Raw genomic sequence first — 20368 nt, 5'->3', positions numbered from 1 at the left:
ATATATATATATATATATATATATATATATATATATATATATATATATATATATATATATATATATATATATAATGTGCTAGAAATACAACCACAAAACTCAACATTAGTTTTACAGATTGTTCTCATATCTAATACTGTGACTCTTCCTCCTCCTTCACAATTACGTTACAGGGTAAAAATGAATCACTTCTTACTATTAATTCAATTAATGAGAACAAGTCTTTTCCTCATCTTGCCTTAACCTTCTGGCATCTACTCCTGCTTACCTCTCAGAAACTATTACTTTAATCCTACTGTTACTGCCTCGGACATCATGTGCTTCACCAGGTGTTTAACTTCCATTGCAAGACTTTGTGCTATGTTGGTAATCTCTCTGTCCTTACCTTCCTTCCTTCCTTGGGGAATGTCATCTGCCCTGGCCATGGGGACACAGTTGGGAACACAGCTTCTGTATACAGGGATTTGTACTCCTTAGATGGATAGGGCATAGTATTAATATTAGCAAGATTTACTCTTCAGTGCAACTAAAATTTATTACAGAATGAAAAAGAGGGAAATGTATGATGGTCGATTAGTGCATGTGTTTAACTTCCATTTAAGGTGAGAAATTTTTTGCACTGATGCAAATTAATAACTTCATAAAATGCTATTGACGAATTAGTAAGCCTTTATTCCTTTCTTCAAAATTCCATGCAAACCACTATTGATTTAGCCAATAGGTAGATCAGTGAGCTCCCAGTAAGCTTTCTCCTGCCCTGCTATGTTAACCAGATTTGTACATAGAAGTGCTCTCCCTTATTGTAGAATGTCAGTTTTGTAAACATCTTTTTAAAACCCTTAATAGACCATTAGGATTTAGTGTTTCTACTCACATCAGGAAACACCATGGGGTGCTGCCTCCTCAACTTTTCTGTGGTAGTGGATAGGCAAGTAAGAGCATGCCCATCATGCTTCTTCTTTCCTCCCTGCTCAGTCTCACAGTCCATGACTTTCTGCTGAGAATTTGTGCTCATTTTCTTCTCTTGACCATGTATATCTTTTCCTCTCAGTGTGTCATGATATCATGTTCCCTTACCGCCCTCCCCATTGCTGGTTCGCTGGGCTTGAAAAGCTACTTTGCAACAAATATATCAGAGCCTTCGTTGTTTTGCCCTACTGTAAGTCTTTATCTGCATGGGACAGCCAGCTTGGGTGTTGCTGCTGGTGAGCTGAGTTAATGACAGAATACAATGAAAATTTTAAGTCTCACAAAATTTAAGGTGCATTTAGTCTCTTACATTAACTACAAGCTCACCTTATCCTTTGAAACTATTCTTTATTTATTTTTCATTTACCTGGTCTGAAGCTTTAGATGTAAAGTGAGGTTAAAGAAAATGTCTACAGCTATATATATATATATATATATATATATATATATATATATATATATATATATATATATATATATATATATATATATATATATATATATATATATATATATATATATATACAGTATTTATACTAGCTTGCTGTGAAGCAACCATTGACTAAAAGCAGCCAACCAACAACTGCAAAATCACTAACAAATACAAATAAGCAGTTCTGAATCACCAGCGATATTCATAAGCTGTTACACATTTTATCCCATGCTTTTTCTACAACCAGTAGCATTTACACTGAATACAGAACTCACTATCAGAGCATCTCCTGTATATAAACCTAAGTACAATTAGTAAACTCATTGTAAAGTTTATAGGAACTCAATTCCACACCATGTACATAGATCTTTGTTGCTCATGTATAGTTTGCAAGCAGTATAGCATAGATGTTTGGTTTTCATGAAGGCGGTATGGGAATGTGTAAGGGTATATTTAACACTATATATAGGTATTATATCGATGTGATATATCTTTTATCGTCGAATGGTAAAAGGGCTTCTGAGTAAAAACTGAAATTGCTACTAGGATAAATAACACAAGCAGATTGCAGGCTGTACATGAGGTGTGGCTTGCTAATTGATCAGTAAGTAATACTGTCATCTGCTCTATTTTTACTTGTAGCAAGCTCCTATTTGTACCACATACCCGCCACATTTGAATTAATCTTGGGGAAGAATGTCAAATTAGACCCAGCTCATTTAGGGAATACATAGTTAATGATCATTCCCTTTGTTGCTTCCTAACTGAATATATAAAACAAATTGCTCACATTTTTTTTTGTTAACGACTGATAAGGTTTGCTGCTTGCAATGAATACAACAAACAAAGCAGTGAAAAATGTTGCCTTTTACCGAGGTTTGCCAAGCTCCTGCAATACTCAAGGGTAGGGCACCACATGCTGCACTGTGGACATTACCTCTACACACTTACTGCTAAATACAGGATTAAATACTTTTGTATAATTTATACTTGTCCAGTGATGACAGCTAAGTAACTAAAGATCTAGTCAGTAGACAATGACTACTGCCGCTAGGTGCATAGCATTTTATATAATGCACAGCTGAAAAGAACATTTTGTATTCTTTCCCATAGCAAGGTGTCATGTTGCTGACAGGCTGAAAGTGATCTATATTATTTTCTACCCTGCTTAACTCACAGAGATGATGTGCAGTGTAACAGAAACATATACATTTTAATTACTTAGTATATTTTCATAGGTTGCAATGAAAATGTAAGATCATATTTAGCTAAAAACAAAAAAATATATGAATTCTGGGAAAAAAAAAAACAATAACATGAACACTGTTGTTATACATAATCATCTTATTTTAATCAATCAGTCAAGATCATTACAAGCTTAATCCAATTACTGTTTTCCTAAAAACTGCCCCTGTCTTCAAGGCAAAAGGCAACACTAAAGCAGCTGGAACTGCTGCATTACCTAGATAGCCTTGTAAGCTGCCTAGTGTTCAGTGATATAAAAATAAAAAATTTAAAGTGCTAAAATTATTATGGGGAAGTTTCACACTGCACTAAAAATATAAGCACTAGCTACTTAATATATACATAACAGAATTCACCACCAACTCCTAACAATAATACAATATTAAAACACCAACACAGATAGGCACAATGCCATCCAACAGTAAGTTACAATCAGCAAATGATTAACTTAATCCCAGGTTCTATTTTCCCCAGATGATAATTTTACAAAGAAAATATAAAGCACACAAGAATTACTCTCCATTGTTTTACTTACGTGCAGTACTTACAGGCAGACTTATATCTAATTTCCCAGAGAAATCTCTGGGTCTGGCCAGGAACCGTTGCCAGCTCTTAAATGCTGCAGGTTTTCCATACAAAGGATCCTGAGCTATTAAGTTAATATCTAAGTAAGTTCGTGCCATACAGCTGTCTGTGGGCACCAGGATAAGAATGGCCAGTGGACACATGACATTGATGTGCTAGATGCCAACGAATACTCTCCATCCCCACCCTCACACCCCAGCGTGAGCCTCTCCCCTCCCACCAATATTACAGCTGCCCTGCCACTCACAAATTATAGGAGGTTAAACTTCAAAACTAATGTATATATATATATATATATATATATATATATATATATATATATATATATATATATATATATATATATATATATATATATATATATATATATATATAATGGAATAGCTAAAATAAAATTCATTACAAACTTATTACCATTGGCACTACAAATTACAGGGCCTTACAATAAATTCTGAACTTTAAGTATTCTTTGGGCTTGAAGTATATGGGGTCTTGAAAGAGAGAAAACTGAGAAGGCATATAGTCATCAACAGTAATGGAGATAATATTCATATATAACAGATTCTAATTTTTGTAGTAGATGGGGTAGCATAATTCTCCTAATGTACAGATAATATGAACTTATTTTGTAATATTTGTAAATCTCAGAAGGATATAATACTGCTAGATGTAGTAAGTGAGTAACTAACACAATTTTGGAGATTGGCTCTGAGGTCTCTGTCATGCTGGGGTAGTCTAGATGAAAGAATGGTACCTTAACAGTAATGTGCATTTTTTTTAGCACTAGGACTCTGGTAAACCAAAAAAATGCTGGATACATCCAGTTTGGCAGAGTTCCCAGTGCAGCGCATTTCCATTGTTGAAGACTATTGAAATCATGTTCTGTGGTCATTAGGAATGCAACTTTTGTAAGATACTTCTCTTATCCTTTCCCTCCCCCTCCCAACATGCAAGCCTAACACTGGTGGCCCAACACTTATTCCCCTGGGTCTTGCCTCATCCCTTGCTCACCCTTACATTATTCATGTGATGTGCCTCCATTCCCTTGTCTCTATGTTCATGATAGCCTCCCATCAGCGTTAGAAAGCATTTACTGTAGTAAGAAAGTAAGAGTTTTCTCACCACTCCCTGGGCAAACCTTAGCAAGCAGTAAGCCCAAAATGCCTCCTTTGTTTGCTTTTGAGATGTCATCTTTACAAGTTTGATTATTTTCCAGGTCCTGCTCCCAAAACACCATAGCTTAACACCTTTTGTGTAAATAAAGAAGACCTAAGTGTTTTATGCAAAAACGTGTTTTTATAAAAGTTTTATTCATTTGCATCAATTAGGCTCAGATGAAAAAAGAAAATGTGAAACTTACTTTGGTTATATTTGATTTGTGTACCTGTAGTGGAGAGGTGCTTGTCATGACATCAGCCTATCAGCATCCTCTGTTAATAATACATTGAACACACACACACAAACACACACACAATATATATATATATATATATATATATATATATATATATATATATATATATATATATATATATATATATATATATATATATATGATACATGTATGTATGTATGTATGTACATATAGCTTACTCAAAACATAACTTATCAGATGAATATAGTGACAACCATGAATAAATTGTTACGGCTGATACAGTAATATATGACGACACAAAGTGTATTATAATCAAACAGAGGAGTGTAGTATCACCAAGCAATGTGAGGCTTTAGTTCCCTATCAAAGATTATGACTTCAATGTTTGTGTTTCCATAACCATTATTTCCTAGCAAAGTAAATTCGTTACCTACTGATGACTGTTATTAACCTCTAATTTAGACTCCAAAACTCAGACAGGATATGCTACGGTACACTATGTAATGGTGCTCATTACATGGCCTTGGAGTCACTGGTAATTAACTTTAGAATGCAAAGGCAGGATGGAGATGAACAGCCCGGTAGTTACCAGAATTTATATTTTCATGACTTCTATAAGCATATATATATATATATATATATATATATATATATATATATATATATATATATATATATATATATATATATATATATATGAATGTATAAGTTCCCTATTTATCACATTTCAACAAGGGATAATGTACAGAATTTGGCACCATATTAAGATCTGCAGGATGTAACATGAGTTTCTGCAGATATTACTGGAGGTGAAAATAACATGTTATTCTAAGAGCAAAATGTCCTATAAACATGTGCATTCTGAGACTTTGTTTACCCATGGTATGAAATTCATGTGTGGGCAGGTGACAGGTACAAAAGCCACGTTGGAGAAACACCATGTCCACATACTCCACATTACTGTAAGTATATGGCATTGCCAGCAGTGTTTTTCTTTCAAACTTATGCAATACAATCGAAACATATTCACTATCACATTGCTACAGTTAAGTACACAGTAGTAGTAGGAGCTTATTCCTCTTTCAATTCCAGTTCTGCCATCCTCTCATAACCTTATTTAACTCTTCAACAGATTCTCCTTTTGACATCCTTACCTACTCCCACATCTTTTTCCCTCCATCTTTGCTTTCTATTATCTCTTGTTATCTTCTCTTCATGTCTTATATATTTTTCTTCTTTATCAGTGTTTGTATATTTACCTATTGTTCTACATGCAACTTTTTTCCATCTCTCTTCCTCTTCTTTATTTTTGTTTTCTTTCCTTTTGTTTTCTCTCTCTCTCTCTCTCTCTCTCTCTCTCTCTCTCTCTCTCTCTCTCTCTCTCTCTCTCTCTCTCTCTCTCTCTCTCTCTCTCTCTATTTCCTTTCTTATTTCTTCACTCATCCATGCATGTTCCTCTCCATCTTTCTGCACTCTTCTGTATACACTCTTCAAAACTTTATCTGCTATATATGCCAGTGTATTAGAAGCACCTATGCATAAGACACACCCCTATTTTACGAGGATGTTTTGTGGAAAAATAAAACTGTTTAGCAAATTATGGTCTGATGGATCATAAATTTCCCTATCTTTATGTATCCTTATTACAAGAAACCCTTAATATATATTGTCATTCACTAATACATAATTAATTCTACTGTGCCCATCTCGACTCCATATATAGCTACTCCTCTACATTTCTTGTCATCATTTAGCATTATTAGTCCATATTTCTCCATCCACTTCAGTTTTACCTGTCCATTTCTTCCTGTTCACTTTGTTTCCCCGTGACTCCTACATGTCCACTGAAATCTCCTGTTACTATCACTATCGATGTTTATGAAGGCTTCTTCTGTTATCCTTTAAATTTCCTGTTTTATCTCACTGTTTCTCACAGCATTTGTTATAGTGAAATAAAATGGCACTATCCTAACCTCCCATCCTTCTATTTTACTTTTAAGAGAGGTAAACACCCAAGAGAGGTGACACAACCAATTAGCATGTAGTATTATGGTGAACCAACACCTTCCAGCCAATGGGCTTTCGACAGTTAAAAGGCACATGCCAAGTAAGATCGCTTGCCTCACTTAAGCTTAATGTTGAAGTCAAGTAAGTATGGGCATGGCTGAGTGGGGTGCGGGACATTCAAATGTCTGTATCACATCTCTCATTATAGGATGGGGCATCACAATTATGATTTTCAGGAAATTTTATCAAACTTTTTAGTCAAAGGGAAACTGAACATACACTGTTATTATAATAAAAATTGAAAATATTTCAATCTAAACAAAAATAAGACTAAAGATACTATTGCTAAATGCATAGCTAGTAAAAGTCCACTCCACAAATTTTTAAAATTTCACAAAAATTAGTCTTTATTTCTTTTAATGCCCACCATGTGCAAGAAACAGGTCCTTATACTGTAAGTAAAATACATTTCAATTAAATTACAATTAATGATTTGTGCAGTAAATGGAAATAGTAAATGGCCTTGAAACCAATAATTGAAAGAGTAAGGGACTAGTACACACTTTCACCCACATCCCAAAGTCACATACCTTCATTCTTCTTTGTTATCCTTACAAGTTTTCTAGTTACTACCTTTCATTCTCTCTTGATAAATTTCACTGGTAGCGGAGTCTTTGGCGTCAGTAGTACTGACCACTTCTGTTCAGGACGATCATTACTGGTGGCTTGCAGACGGAACTTCAGCAGCAAGCGACACAGACCAACATATATATCTTGTTCTGCAAACCTTCGACCTAGGAAATATTACACGTCATAGTGCACATGAAAAGTGACAGTGCTTAGACTCCCTGTCTTGAAACCCTACTACCTGCTACTAATCAAAAAACTTGTCAGCGTTTAATTGCAACCCTTTACTTGGAGGAAGGGCCAAACATGTTTCGATTAGTTAGATTCTGTCTTAGCAACTGTCTCAAGTGAGGAAAAGGCTAATTATACAGTGTAACACGATTTTCTGTGGATATTACTAGAGATGAAAGTACAGGTTATTCTAAGTGGAAAATTTTCTATGTTAATATGCATTTTGAGGCATTGTTTAGCCATGGTATGAAATTCAAATGTGGCTGGACAACAACAGCCAGCCAGGTATCCATGGTGAGGCATGTTGATATGGTGAAACTGTTATTCAATCATCATTTCTATAAATTTTGGGGCATTACAGTATCCCGTAATGAAACAAGTAGTATTAACAGACAGGTGATTTATTGATAAACATTACACAATGTAATTAATGACAAAAAAAATTTTTTTTTAAACAGCTACGTACATCACACCTGCATCGGGGAGAGGGGGAAGGAGTGAGGCTAGCAGCAAATCAGCTGATTGCCAGCCAGTCACTCAAAGTTTCACATCAAGACTGATTGTGCAGTATGATTTTGAAAGAAAAAACTTCTGACAATTCCACATACTTACAGTAATGTGGAGCATGTGGGCACGGTGTTTCTCTGACATACATATCGCACAGCCCAGCTTTTGTATTTGTCGCCCAGCCACATTTGAATTTCAAACCACAGCTAAACAAGGCCTCAAAATGCATATGTGTATAGAACATTTTCCACTTAGAATAACTTGCACTTTCACCTCTAACATTATCTGCAGAAACTTGGGTTACACCCTGTACAAACAAAAATAATTCTTTGCTACTGATCTTTATTAGAAATTTACATTAGTATATGTATATATATATACATTAGTATATAATGATGATAAAATTTCTATGCTGAATTTATCTTATTCCAGTTAGATTTTCTGTTACATAAGATTATTACATATCTGTTGAACTACATTACATTTTTTTTTCACTCCCTAGCAACTAGACACATATTTCAGTTATTTTGCATTGATATAATATTTATAGGTATATCAAGTAAAAAATTTAAATAACCTATAATGCAAACAGAGAAATAAAATTCTCAGAGTTCAAGTTTAAAACTTAAGGCTTATTTTATCAATTTATGAAAACAAAAAACAGTAGAGCACGCACCTGCACACATGCGAATGCCCAGGCTGAAGGGATTGAGAACGTAAGGGTTGACTGTGGAGGTACCAGATGTGTTCCGAAGCCAACGTTCAGGCATCAACTTTTCTGGCTCCACGAAATGCTCCTTACTTTGCAACCACACATAAGGATTCAATTCTAGATATGTCTGTAATTAAGAAGTTACATCTACATAGAGAAAATATTCTGACGAGAAATGATCATACACATAATGCAATTTACCCAAACAAAAAAAAGTGAGCATTAGGATTGTGCTCTATTTATTTACCTATCTATCTGTTGTCTTACTTCCTCTGAGTACATCAATCTCTTCTGCCTTGGCAGAAGAGCCTGTACCTCTCCCTATGTAGGCACTTCCTTCTTGTTTGTTCAGGTATTCGGCCTCTACTATTGGCTCTTTCATAAATACTCTCAGTTATCCTACCCTTTCAAACAAATCTCATCCCTCTCCTATTAGTTCCTTCTACTTCACTGATGTGTACTTTCTTTACAAACTCTTTGTTCTTCATCTCATTCATATGACCACACCATTTCACTAAGTTCCTTTTTACTGATTATATCACATTCCCATTAACACATATGATGTGATTGTACAAGTTATAATGTGCCTCTGTATGTCTGAAAGGGGGATCCCACAGGCTCTCTCCAAAGAAGCTCAGTTTAATATAGAGTCTAGTATGTTCATAAAATAGGAGAAACTGAAATAACAAAAATCATCCTAAATGGAGGAAGCCATGTAGTGACTGGCAGTACAGACCAAAAAAATTGTCTTGGAACCTAATAGCCATTATGATCCTGATATCAAACTACCTTCTTGGTCATGAGTTTCATCTCCTTGGCCCAGTGAAGGCTTCTCATGGCTAAAGATTTATCCTGTCTTCAAATCAAGTTTTCCACATTCCTATGGAATGCCCAAGGCCAGCAACTGTTTTATTGTCATGCCCAGTACTTTCAGCTGCAGTGTACAAAGATAAATGCCATAGAGACCTCAAACTTACCCAAGCTGGTATATGATAGCCTCCAAGAACCATGTCTTTCTGTGAAAGGCGCTGCACTGCCTCCCCAATAGGATAAAACCTGATAGAAATCATATACTTTATAATTCTACAATTTTTGCAGCTTTTTATATAATTCTAATATTTCAACACAAATTTCAAAATAATGATTTCCTGCACATTGTAAAAAAAAACAACTAAGAAGGGAGTGGGAATCCTCTCCTCAATATTCTCATTTCTTCAGTAAATCTATTAATGTGCATCAGGATAAAAGTAGTTTTGCTACCAGGCCCTGGTGCAGAGACACAGGTATGCAATGTGATCCTTCAGCAAGGTGGTCATGAGTCAATCCTTCCCTCTATAAACTGGGATGAAATTTTAGTCTCATCCTTAAGGAATGCTCATGGGTGTGATCATGGGAAAAAATGTGCGAGTGTGTAACAGTGAGTGTACCTATGTGGGCACATAGGTACACAACACTGAAATACTGACCTGAACACTTCTCTAACGACAGCCTTCAGATAACGCATCTTGTTAATGATACCAAGAGTTATAGGAGCATCTGGGTCAATGAGAGTCTTAATCTCTTGGTACAGTGTCTCCTGCACATCTTGATTAAGTGCCAAACAGTGCAAGTTTCCGAGAAATGTTGGTGCAGTCTAAAACAAAAGATACAAGTGAGGGCAATAATTAAGTACAACAATAAAGAAAACATCTTCAAAGATCTTCAAACCCTTGAAAAGTCAGAAGCTTAGCAGTACTAAAGACTAAAATATGAAAAAAAAATCTCAACACTCAAAGTGTAAAAAGCACAAGCAGCACATGTAATATACTTCGCTTGGCAAGACCCCAAAACAAGGGTCAAAACAAAGTAAAAAACTGGACATTAGTCCTCAATTATCAAATTAGCAGATTTCTTCTGACTAGCTTTGCATCATAAATATTTTGTGCATTATGAATTACATGCCAACGCTAAAACACTTTCTTACTGTGGAGAGGCCATCAGTGAAAAGTGAGAAAGTGATGACCATAATATCTTTATCAGACAGTTCCTTACGTGACATAAGATAAGTAAGGAAATTATACTGTCCTTCCTGTAATGTCTTCTGAGCTACTAGTGCTTTGAGTTCTTCTACTGCATCACTGATTAACTTGAAGGATGTTCTGAAAAAAAAATCAAATATCACACACACACACACACACACACACACACACACTCATATATATATATATATATATATATATATATAGAGAGAGAGAGAGAGAGAGAGAGAGAGAGAGAGAGAGAGAGAGAGAGAGAGAGAGAGAGAGAGAGAGAGAGAGAGAGAGAGAGAGAGAGAGAGAGAGAGAGAGAGAGAGATTGATAAATAGATATATATACAATAATTTAACATATTTAAAATAATTCATACTACTCCTTATAGTTGCTATTACTTGGTAATTAAGGCAATAAATGTTTTACTATTTTTGCACCAGGGCAATATTCCCATGAAGACAGGGTAGACTAGGCAAGGTGACTAACCACTCTCTCTCTCTCTCTCTCTCTCTCTCTCTCTCTCTCTCTCTCTCTCTCTCTCTCTCTCTCTCTCTCTGTGTAAGAACATTCATCAGAATTTAGTCATACATAGTTAAAACAAGTAGTTATCACAGATAATCATTATATATATATATATATATATATATATATATATATATATATATATATATATATATATATATATATATATATATATATATATATATATATATATCTTACCCATAGAGGTAATCTTCAAGACTGCTCAAGGTTTTGTACTTTGGAGATTTAAAGTACCGATACAAGCGCAATGAAAACTTCATCTCCGCAGATAACTGAAAATATAACCACAAAGTAAAGTAACACCATTTTAATAGCATAAAGTATTATGTGAATCATATAAGGATGCACATGTGTTATTGACCCAAAGTTGTTTGCTGGTCACTAGCCAGCCATTCCCCTATGTAAGGAGCTCTGAGCTCATAGTAGCTGATCTTTGGGCAGGACTGAGACCATTCAGACACTACACACTGAGACAAGGCCACAACTCCTCTGCTTTTTTTTTTTTTTTTTTTAGGTAAGGACACTGGCCAAGGGCAACAAAAATCTAATAAAAAAAATGCCCACTGAAATGCCAGTCCCATAAAAGGGTCAAAGCAGTGGTCAAAAATTGATGAATAAGTGTCTTGAAACCTCCTTCTTGAAGGAATTCAAGTCATAGGAAGGTGGAAATACAGAAGCAGGCAGGGAGTTCCAGAGTTTGCCAGAGAAAGGGATGAATGATTGAGAATACTGGTTAACTCTTGCGTTAGAGAGGTGGACAGAATAGGGGTAAGAGAAAGAAGAAAGTCTTGTTCAGCGAGGCCGCGGAAGGAGGGGAGGCATGCAGTTAGCAAGATCAGAAGAGCAGTTAGCATGAAAATAGCGGTAGAAGACAGCTTACATCCTGCAGCTACTTGCTGCTAGATAAACAGGGATTACACATTAACAGGCTCGCCCACCTGCCTCGCTGCATCTGGGACTCAAACACAGGCCTTCTCAGTTGCGTCTATTATTTTTCTTTTACAACTAGCTTTTCCTTACTACAAGTGACAAGAAAACTGACAGAATATGTACCTGGAAAATCTTGAGGTTTGTTTCCACTAATTTCTGAGACAAATCTTCATCTACACCTCCATTCAGGCATCCAAGAGACTTTTCAAAACAACACATTCCTGCAGCTATTGAAAAAAAACAAGAAAGAATTAAATACAACTGTACAATTAACATCCATTAGTTTTACAATATAATACAAATATTAATTACCACTAACTCCATTTCTCTATTTACATATACCATTTTAAGTACAAACTTCAATCTATAAATGATCTATAAAATACACAAATACAATTTTGTTATTCAGATGTCACTTATAACTTTTATCAAATATTTAATGACAGTGAAGAAGAGTTGCTTAAGAGTTCATCTTTAATACAGGTGGATCAGGTCCATAAAAATGTCCACAGAGGTATGACATGACACAAAAGCAGGTATATTATGAGGCAGAGTGGATGGACACATGCATGTGTAATGTATGGTTACAAGGTTGAATGGACAAAACAGAATGTGTAATATGTATGTTAAATAAGAATAAATTATAAGACAAACAATTTCCTTACATTCCATAATCCATTTTGGAATGAGGAAGTCGAGATTGCGAACAAAGCCTTGGTCATCTAATTCTGCTTCAAGCCTGTCTACTGCCCTGCATGCCACCTCATCCTGGATGGGGTAGTAGTAACTTGCCTCTCGTGGGCGCAGCATCATCTGCTGCACTGCATGTCGCAGCCGGTACCACTCCTCACCATTTCTGTGTCAAGCCACATAAAATAAGAATATATAAATTAAATAATAGTAGCAAGATCATAATGAACTGTATTTTTTTATAAGGAGTTTTAAAATAAGACAGTATTTAGAAATCTTGTAAAAATCTGATGAATTCACATTAATATATTTCTTTGAAAAACAATATGAGCAATGGTGGTAGCTCAGCTCTTTCGGAAGTGAGGCTTGATGTCCTTTAGCATGCCATATTTCTTCTCTGGTAATCTCCATCTTCAAAATTCTAACCTAATGAAGTGCTGGGCTGGAGACCAGCTCATCCTTGTTAATTCCTCCACTTCAAATGGTGATCAGGATTCACAGGTGCAGCATCAATATGTTTCTTAGATGTGGGTGGATTTCTAAGGATTAGTAATGATTTGCACTAAATTTAGCTCAGCTGAATTTAGTGGTAGGTGAGATAGTCTTGTCTAAGAATCTTGGGCGATGTTTGTCTCCATAATGTTTACATTTGACATAAATTCCCATTTTGAGAATCTCTGAGACCTATTGTGGCCAGTGGAGAATTCCAAGGCACCCTATTAATGGTGGGTCTGGAAGAAGACAGCTGTGGTGTAGCATCAATGCCTGTTATCTGAGCTTGCTGTGGTCACAGTTGTCCCAATATATTCACCAGCTGTGATACAGTTGGTTGCTGTCATGTGGAACACACTTATAGCCATTGATTTGGGAAAATTCTTGGGAACAGCCATCAGAAGGTAGTACACAAAAGACAGAATTTTATATATATATATATATATATATATATATATATATATATATATATATATATATATATATATATATATATATATATATATATATATATATATATATATATATATATATACACACACACACACACACACACACACAGTGATACCTTGACTTATGAGTTTAATTTGTTCAGTGACAGAGCTTGTAATTCAATCTGCTCATATGTCAAATCAATTTTCCCCATTGAAATTAATTGAAATGCCAATAATCCATTCCAGCCCCCCAAAAAAATTCCTAACTTTTTTTTGTTACATATTTCTGAATACAGTAAACTGTCAATATAATGAACCTCTGTTTACCGAATTTCGGGTATAACGACCTCTTTAAGACTCATTTTATTTTACAAAACTTCGCAAATTACAGCATATTTCAAAATTACTGGATGCTTGCTTTAGGTCTTAAAATGCAGGAGACCTGGCTGACACACAGTCAACTGCATGTTTGAGAGATGAATTGTGGTTGTGTGACAGCCACTGAGTGACCTTGACAATGGCCAATGATGCAGAGCTCTCTCTCTCTCTCTCTCTCTGTGTGTGTGTGTGTGTGTGTGTGTGTGTGTGTGTGTGTGTGTGTGTGTGTTAACTTATCTGAGAGAGAGAGAGAGAGAGAGAGAGAGAGAGAGAGAGAGAGAGAGAGAGAGAGAGAGAGAGAGAGAGAGAGAGAGAGAGAGAGAGAGCATTGTATCATTGGCCATTGTCAAGGTCACTCACTTGCTGTTACACAGCCACAATTCATCTCTCTCTCTCTCTCTCTCTCTCTCTCTCTCTCTCTCTCTCTCTCTCTCTCTCTCTCTCTCTCTCTCTCTCTCTCTCTCTCTCTCCATATGTGTTCACTATATCAAACGTTTACTGTAAGAATTTTATTTTTTTATTATGTATGAGGGGCACTGGCCAAGGGTAACAAAAATTGCAACAAAAAAAGGCCCACTGAGGTGCTGGTCCCCAAACATAGCCAAAAGCATTAGTCAAAAATACATGATGTGTCTTGAAACCTCCCTCTTGAAAGACTTCCAGTCATAGGAAGGTGGAAATACAGAAGCAGGCAGGGAGTTCCAGAGTTTACTGGAGAAAGGGATGAATGATTGAGAATATTGGTTAACTCTTTCATTAGAGAGGTGGACAGAATAGAGGTGAGAGAAGAAAGTTTTGTGCAGCAAGGCCATGGGAGGAGTGGAGGCATGCAGTTAGCAAGATCAGAGGAGCAGTTGGCATGAAAATAGCAGTAGAAGGTAGCAAGAGATGCAATACTGCAGTGATGAAAAAGAGGCTGAAGACAGTCAGTTAGAGGAGAGGAAATGATAAGACAAAAAGCTTTTGATTCCACCCTGTCTAAAAGAACAGTATGAGTGGAACACCCCCCCATACATGTGAAGCATACTCCATACATGGATGGATAAGGCCCCTGTATAGAGTTAGCAGTAAGGGGGTGAGAAAAACTGGCAGAGACAACTTAGAATCCCTAATTTTATAGAAGCTGTTTTAGCAAGAGATGAGATGTGAAGCTTCCAGTTTAGATTATATGTAAAGGACAGACCAAGGAAGTTCAGTATAGAAGACGGGAACAGTTGAGTGTCATTGAAGAAGAGTGGATAGTTGTCTGGAAGGTTGCATCAAGTCGATAGATGGAGGAATTGAGTTTTTGAGGCATTGAGCAATACTAGATTTACTCTGCCCCAATCAGAAATTTTAGAGATCAGGAGTCAGGCATTCTGAGGCTTCCCTGCATGAACTGTTTACTTCCTGAAAGGTTGGACATTGATGAAAAGACATAGAAAAGTGCAGGGTGGTATCATCAGTGTTGGAGTGGATAGGACAAAAAAATTTGGTTTTGATCACTGATGAATAACAGAGAGTGGGTGACAGGGCAGAACCCTGAGGAACACTACTGTTAATAGATTTAGGAGAAAAACAGTGACCATCTACCACAACAGCAATAGAATGGTAAGAGAGGAAACTTGACATGAAGTTACAGAGAGAAGGATAGAAGCCATAGGAGGGTATTTTGAAAATCAAAGCTTTGTGCCAGACTCTATCAAAAGCCTTTGATATGTCCAAGACAACAGCAAAAGTTTCAATAAAATCTCTAAAAGAAGATGACTAAGACTCAGTAAGGAAAGCCAGATCACCAGTAGAGTGGCCTTAAAGGAACTCATACTGGTGATCAGATAGAAGGGTGTGAAGTGATAGACATTTAAGAATCTTCCTGTTGAGGATTGATTCAAAAACTTTAGATAGGCAGGAAATTAGGATGGTAGTTTGAGGGATTAGAATGGTCAGCCTTTCAGAAACAGGCTGAATGTAGGCAAACTTCCAGCAAGAAAGAAAGGTTAATAGAGTTGAAAGAGTCTGACTAGGCAAGGTGCAAGCACAGAGGCACAGTTTCAGAGAACAACAGGTTGGACTCCATCAATTCCATAAGCCTTCCGAGGGTTTAGGTCAGCAAGGGCATGGAAAACATTAAAATAAATGTATAAAAACACATGAAGTGAACAAGTGAGACAAGGAATGCTGGATGATTGTTGTGGTGTTCACTGTGCCAACAAGCAGCAGTGTTATCTGAAGCTCACTTGTATCTTGGATTTCGGCTCACAACTCAAAAAAAATTGTCCAACTGACAGCTCATATCTCAAAAAAGAACCTCATAAGTTGGGGCACCCATAAGTCAAGGTACCACTATATATATATATATATATATATATATATATATATATATATATATATATATATATATATATATATATATATATATATATATATATATATATATATATATATAATACTCTACTGAGTTACTTTATTAATCAAAACACAATCATAGATTCACAAAATACAAAATCCCAGAAAGTGGATTTTCAGGGTCATAAGGAATAATTAATTTAGAATATTGTTTACTTACATATTTCCTAAGCCAGGAGACATGTTGTTCTTTTTCCGATAAAACTGAGCAGTTTCCTGTAAGGGTGGTACATAGGGCATCTTGCCATCATTATCATACACAGCCTTGATGTCATCTGGGTCAAATATGTGGACAACTGTCTGTGAACCAAACACCTCCCTCACAACAGGCCCATATTTCTGGTGCAGCCTACAGACTTCATGGTGGTATCCAGTCAACTTTTTCATTCCTGTAATTTTTTTCAAAATTCTTTAGAAGTAATTCTAAATAATTTCCTCTAATAAATAAATAAATATATATATATATATATATATATATATATATATATATATATATATATATATATATATATATATATATATATATATATATATATATATATATATATATATATATATATATATATATATATATATATATATTTAACTTCACTTTTTTTATGTAAATGAGACTCCTATATGAATGGAGGTAGGATAGATAAAGTAAAATTACTACAGTAAAATCCCTCTCATCCGGCATTCGAGTATCCGGCAGCTTCAAGTATCCGGCACATTTTTCCCTGAGCCTTAAAATCAATAAAAAATCAATGTGTACTCATAAAATCGATTAAAATTTCCGCGTTAGGCATACTTTGTCCCCTTGCCACCAGAGCACACTGCTTCGCGCCACCCGCGGCCCACTGCACTGTGTTTACTCAGTGACTCAGTCCCGCGTGTGCACTGTTTATTGGCTGATGCCTTCATCATGCCTAAAGTTGTAAAAAAGAGGAAGCGTGTTGTGCTTACACTTAAGCAGCTGATCAGATCAGTTGCTGATTAAGATCAGCTGATCTTTGTTATGGTAAGATGCGTGAGTGTAGGGTGGTGATTGTAGACATAATTTCACTTCTATTCAAGTATCTGGCAATATTCAAGTATCTTCAGTATTTCAGTTAAAACCACAATGGGCTGTAATAGTAGTAATAGTGGTAGCAATAGTAGCGTAAGATCCCTGTCAAATACCTTTTCACTGTCATATTATCCTTCCTTCAGATTATTTTGTGTTTCTATGAAGTGCCCAAGAGAGAGAGAGAGATTTATTTCTACATTATCTAGATAATAAGTAACAGGTTCTCTTCCAAATGAAAGAAATTATACATACCAATTTTGTATGGCAGTAAGGTTCCCAGGACAGGAATCCATGGAGGGCCTGGTATGGCTGTGAAGGGTTTGACCGGCTCCTCCACAAGAATGTCAGTGCCCACATTATTCACATGCCTCACCATCTGCACCACCTGACAAGTACAGACTAAGCATCTTAAAACTGAGAACCAAGCTTTTTTTTTGGATAATCTTATCAATAGCAGCCCCTCATTGAGCAACTAAATTATGCACATAGGATAGAATGTTCCCTGTTTTCAAAATATGGCATCTCATCCTTAATTTTTTTCACGAATGTGCAAATTTGGCCTTATTTGGTTTCCCACACCCTAAAACCTCACTTTTCCACCAGTTCCCCAAGCTTGTATGAGATAGAGAAGGAGAAAAAGACAGGATGTATTGCGTTAACTAAAATTTTACCAGTTAGGATAATGTAGCTGGGGATACAGGGGCCAGAGTTTCCCCAATTACCAAGGCAAATGACTCCATATGGTTAGGATAGCATAGCAGGGGTATGGGGCAGTGGATATTTCCTGTCTGTTGGCTATCTTTTAAGGATTTTTTCCCATTTTTTTTTTTTTCCCCTCAGACCTTTCAGGTACAATATTTAATTGAAGGTATATGACACTAACTCAGTTTCCAAATTTCTGTGATTGTATTTGTTTAGTGTGTAGTGATTACGTCACACCGTCTCCAACATACCTCTCTCCTTAATTTCCCTCCTATGAGAAATGTACACTGTCTTTTGGATAACATCTGTGCGTGCAGGTTGAGCATCCTCTGGACATGTGTTGTTCACCTGACCAATAAAAAAAAAAAATATATATATATATATATATATATATATATATATATATATATATATATATATATATATATATATATATATATATATATATATATATATATATATATATATATATATATATATATATATATATATATATATATATATATATATATATTAATTAATTTAATACTTATCTTTTCTTGGTATTTTTGTGCACAACTTTTTTCCAAAATCATTAGCACATTCAAAATCATGTTATAGAATTTGACATGAAAAGCCTAAACTCTCCAAACCTACGTACAGAAGCAACAGTACATGTGTGCCTTCCGTGAGTTTGATAGAGCACCTGCCTACAAATAAGCTATAGCGTAGGGCTACTAATATTCTTATCAGAAAGATTTCTTACAGTGGCCTTGAAACATATTACCTGGTGCCTCTGTCATCAGTATAATGCAAGAAGAGTATAACGAATGAATGCAATGCAGCACCACACTTAAACGCTCTTACCTCATTTGTGGAAAATCGTAAGTATGAAGCAAAACAAAAATTAGGAACAAAATATTCAGAGGTTGTGTAGCCGTGAAGTTGAAACTTCTGTCAGTTCACCAGTTTCACCAACAGGTGCAACATACCTTGTATTACTTACTAGGCTTCCAGATTGCGTTGATATCAGCTGATGCCAGTGTTGCCATATCTCACCGCGTTCTAAACCCTAATCTCAGCACTTAATTTCTTCTCCCTTTCTCTTTCTCTCTTGATAGTGAAGAATCCTTGTAAACTACATTTAGAATCATGAAAAATGAAATCATGTATACTATAGGTGCTGTAAAATGCACATTTTGCAAAAGATGACGGTGAGATAGAGACCATGAAGAGTATGTAGGAACACGATCACTGATTGAATAAAGACAGGTATTTGGAGAAGATATATGAGCAGTATTTTTAAAGTAATCTCATAGTTTAAACCTACAGAATCATATATACAACATCATGTTAAAAAATTGCCTGTTTCAGAGGAACCCTCCTCAATACACTTATGATAGACATGACTCTAGTGATGGTATTTAGATGCTAGTGATAGCTCTGCCCAAGAATTCTAATGATTTGAAATAACATTATGTAGACCAGTGGTTCCCAAAGTGGGCGGTACCGCCCCACTGGGGGTGGTGGAAAGATCTGGGGGGGCGGTGAGGAAGAAGGGGGCGGTAGAGGGGTGGCAGTCGAAGTCGAAGTCAGAAGTTCGAACGTTTGTTTGACGATTTGTACACAACGTGCAGCAGGACGAGTCAGTGGACGACGCATCAGGGTCCGGTTACTGCACGCCGCTCTGGCCCAGAAGTGGCAGAGGAAGAACTGATTTCAATTCAAAATGACATTGAGCTAAGGCCAAAGTTCAAAAAGTCATATCAAGATTTTTGGTTACAAAAAAAAATCTCTGACTGCTATCAAGTGCTGTGGAACAAGGTCAAGACGTACTTTATTGCCTTCCCAACATCGTATTAAGTAGAACGGCTTCAGTGCAGTCGCCTTGCTTCTTTCCAAGCAAAGAAACCGACTGAAAATTACTGACCGCGGGGATCTACGACTTCTTCTTAGTGAGTTCCAGCCTGATGTTGAGAAGCTTATGTCCCTGCACCAAGCACATCCATCCCATTAATATTAAGTGTGAGACAATGAAGGTTACTGGTGGAATGTTTATTTACCATTCCATGTTGCTGAAACAGTT

The 20368-nt window shown here is 36.0% G+C and overlaps 1 protein-coding gene across 7 annotated transcripts in view; it reads right to left on the bottom strand.

Moving 5' to 3' along the window:
* The window catches only part of LOC135114885 (probable cytochrome P450 CYP44), a 28194-nt gene extending 8771 nt beyond the window's left edge, over window positions 1-19423 (bottom strand). The window contains exons 1-12 of one of the 7 annotated variants that reach the window (XM_064031102.1): window positions 19150-19286; window positions 18555-18651; window positions 17854-17986; window positions 16714-16942; window positions 12840-13030; window positions 12298-12401; window positions 11422-11516; window positions 10655-10829; window positions 10158-10324; window positions 9669-9747; window positions 8656-8818; window positions 7205-7408 (exon numbers count right to left, since the gene is read on the bottom strand). In XM_064031102.1, coding sequence (XP_063887172.1) covers window positions 7251-7408; window positions 8656-8818; window positions 9669-9747; window positions 10158-10324; window positions 10655-10829; window positions 11422-11516; window positions 12298-12401; window positions 12840-13030; window positions 16714-16942; window positions 17854-17986; window positions 18555-18629 — 1569 coding nt within the window. In that variant the 5' untranslated portion in view covers window positions 18630-18651; window positions 19150-19286 and the 3' untranslated portion in view covers window positions 7205-7250. Of the gene's footprint in view, window positions 1-5945; window positions 7409-8655; window positions 8819-9668; window positions 9748-10157; window positions 10325-10654; window positions 10830-11421; window positions 11517-12297; window positions 12402-12839; window positions 13031-16713; window positions 16943-17853; window positions 18001-18554; window positions 18652-18943; window positions 18969-19069; window positions 19093-19149 lie in introns of those variants that run through there. The other 6 variants (XM_064031098.1, XM_064031099.1, XM_064031097.1 and 3 more) reach the window with 6 other exon arrangements.
* Window positions 19424-20368: the final 945 nt, after the last annotated feature.

Source organism: Scylla paramamosain, chromosome 28, assembly GCF_035594125.1.
Source record: "Scylla paramamosain isolate STU-SP2022 chromosome 28, ASM3559412v1, whole genome shotgun sequence".
NCBI classification, from domain to species: Eukaryota; Metazoa; Arthropoda; class Malacostraca; order Decapoda; family Portunidae; genus Scylla; species Scylla paramamosain.
Note: the sequence above shows the minus strand (reverse complement) of the source record. Positions and strands in the feature narration are given on the sequence as shown.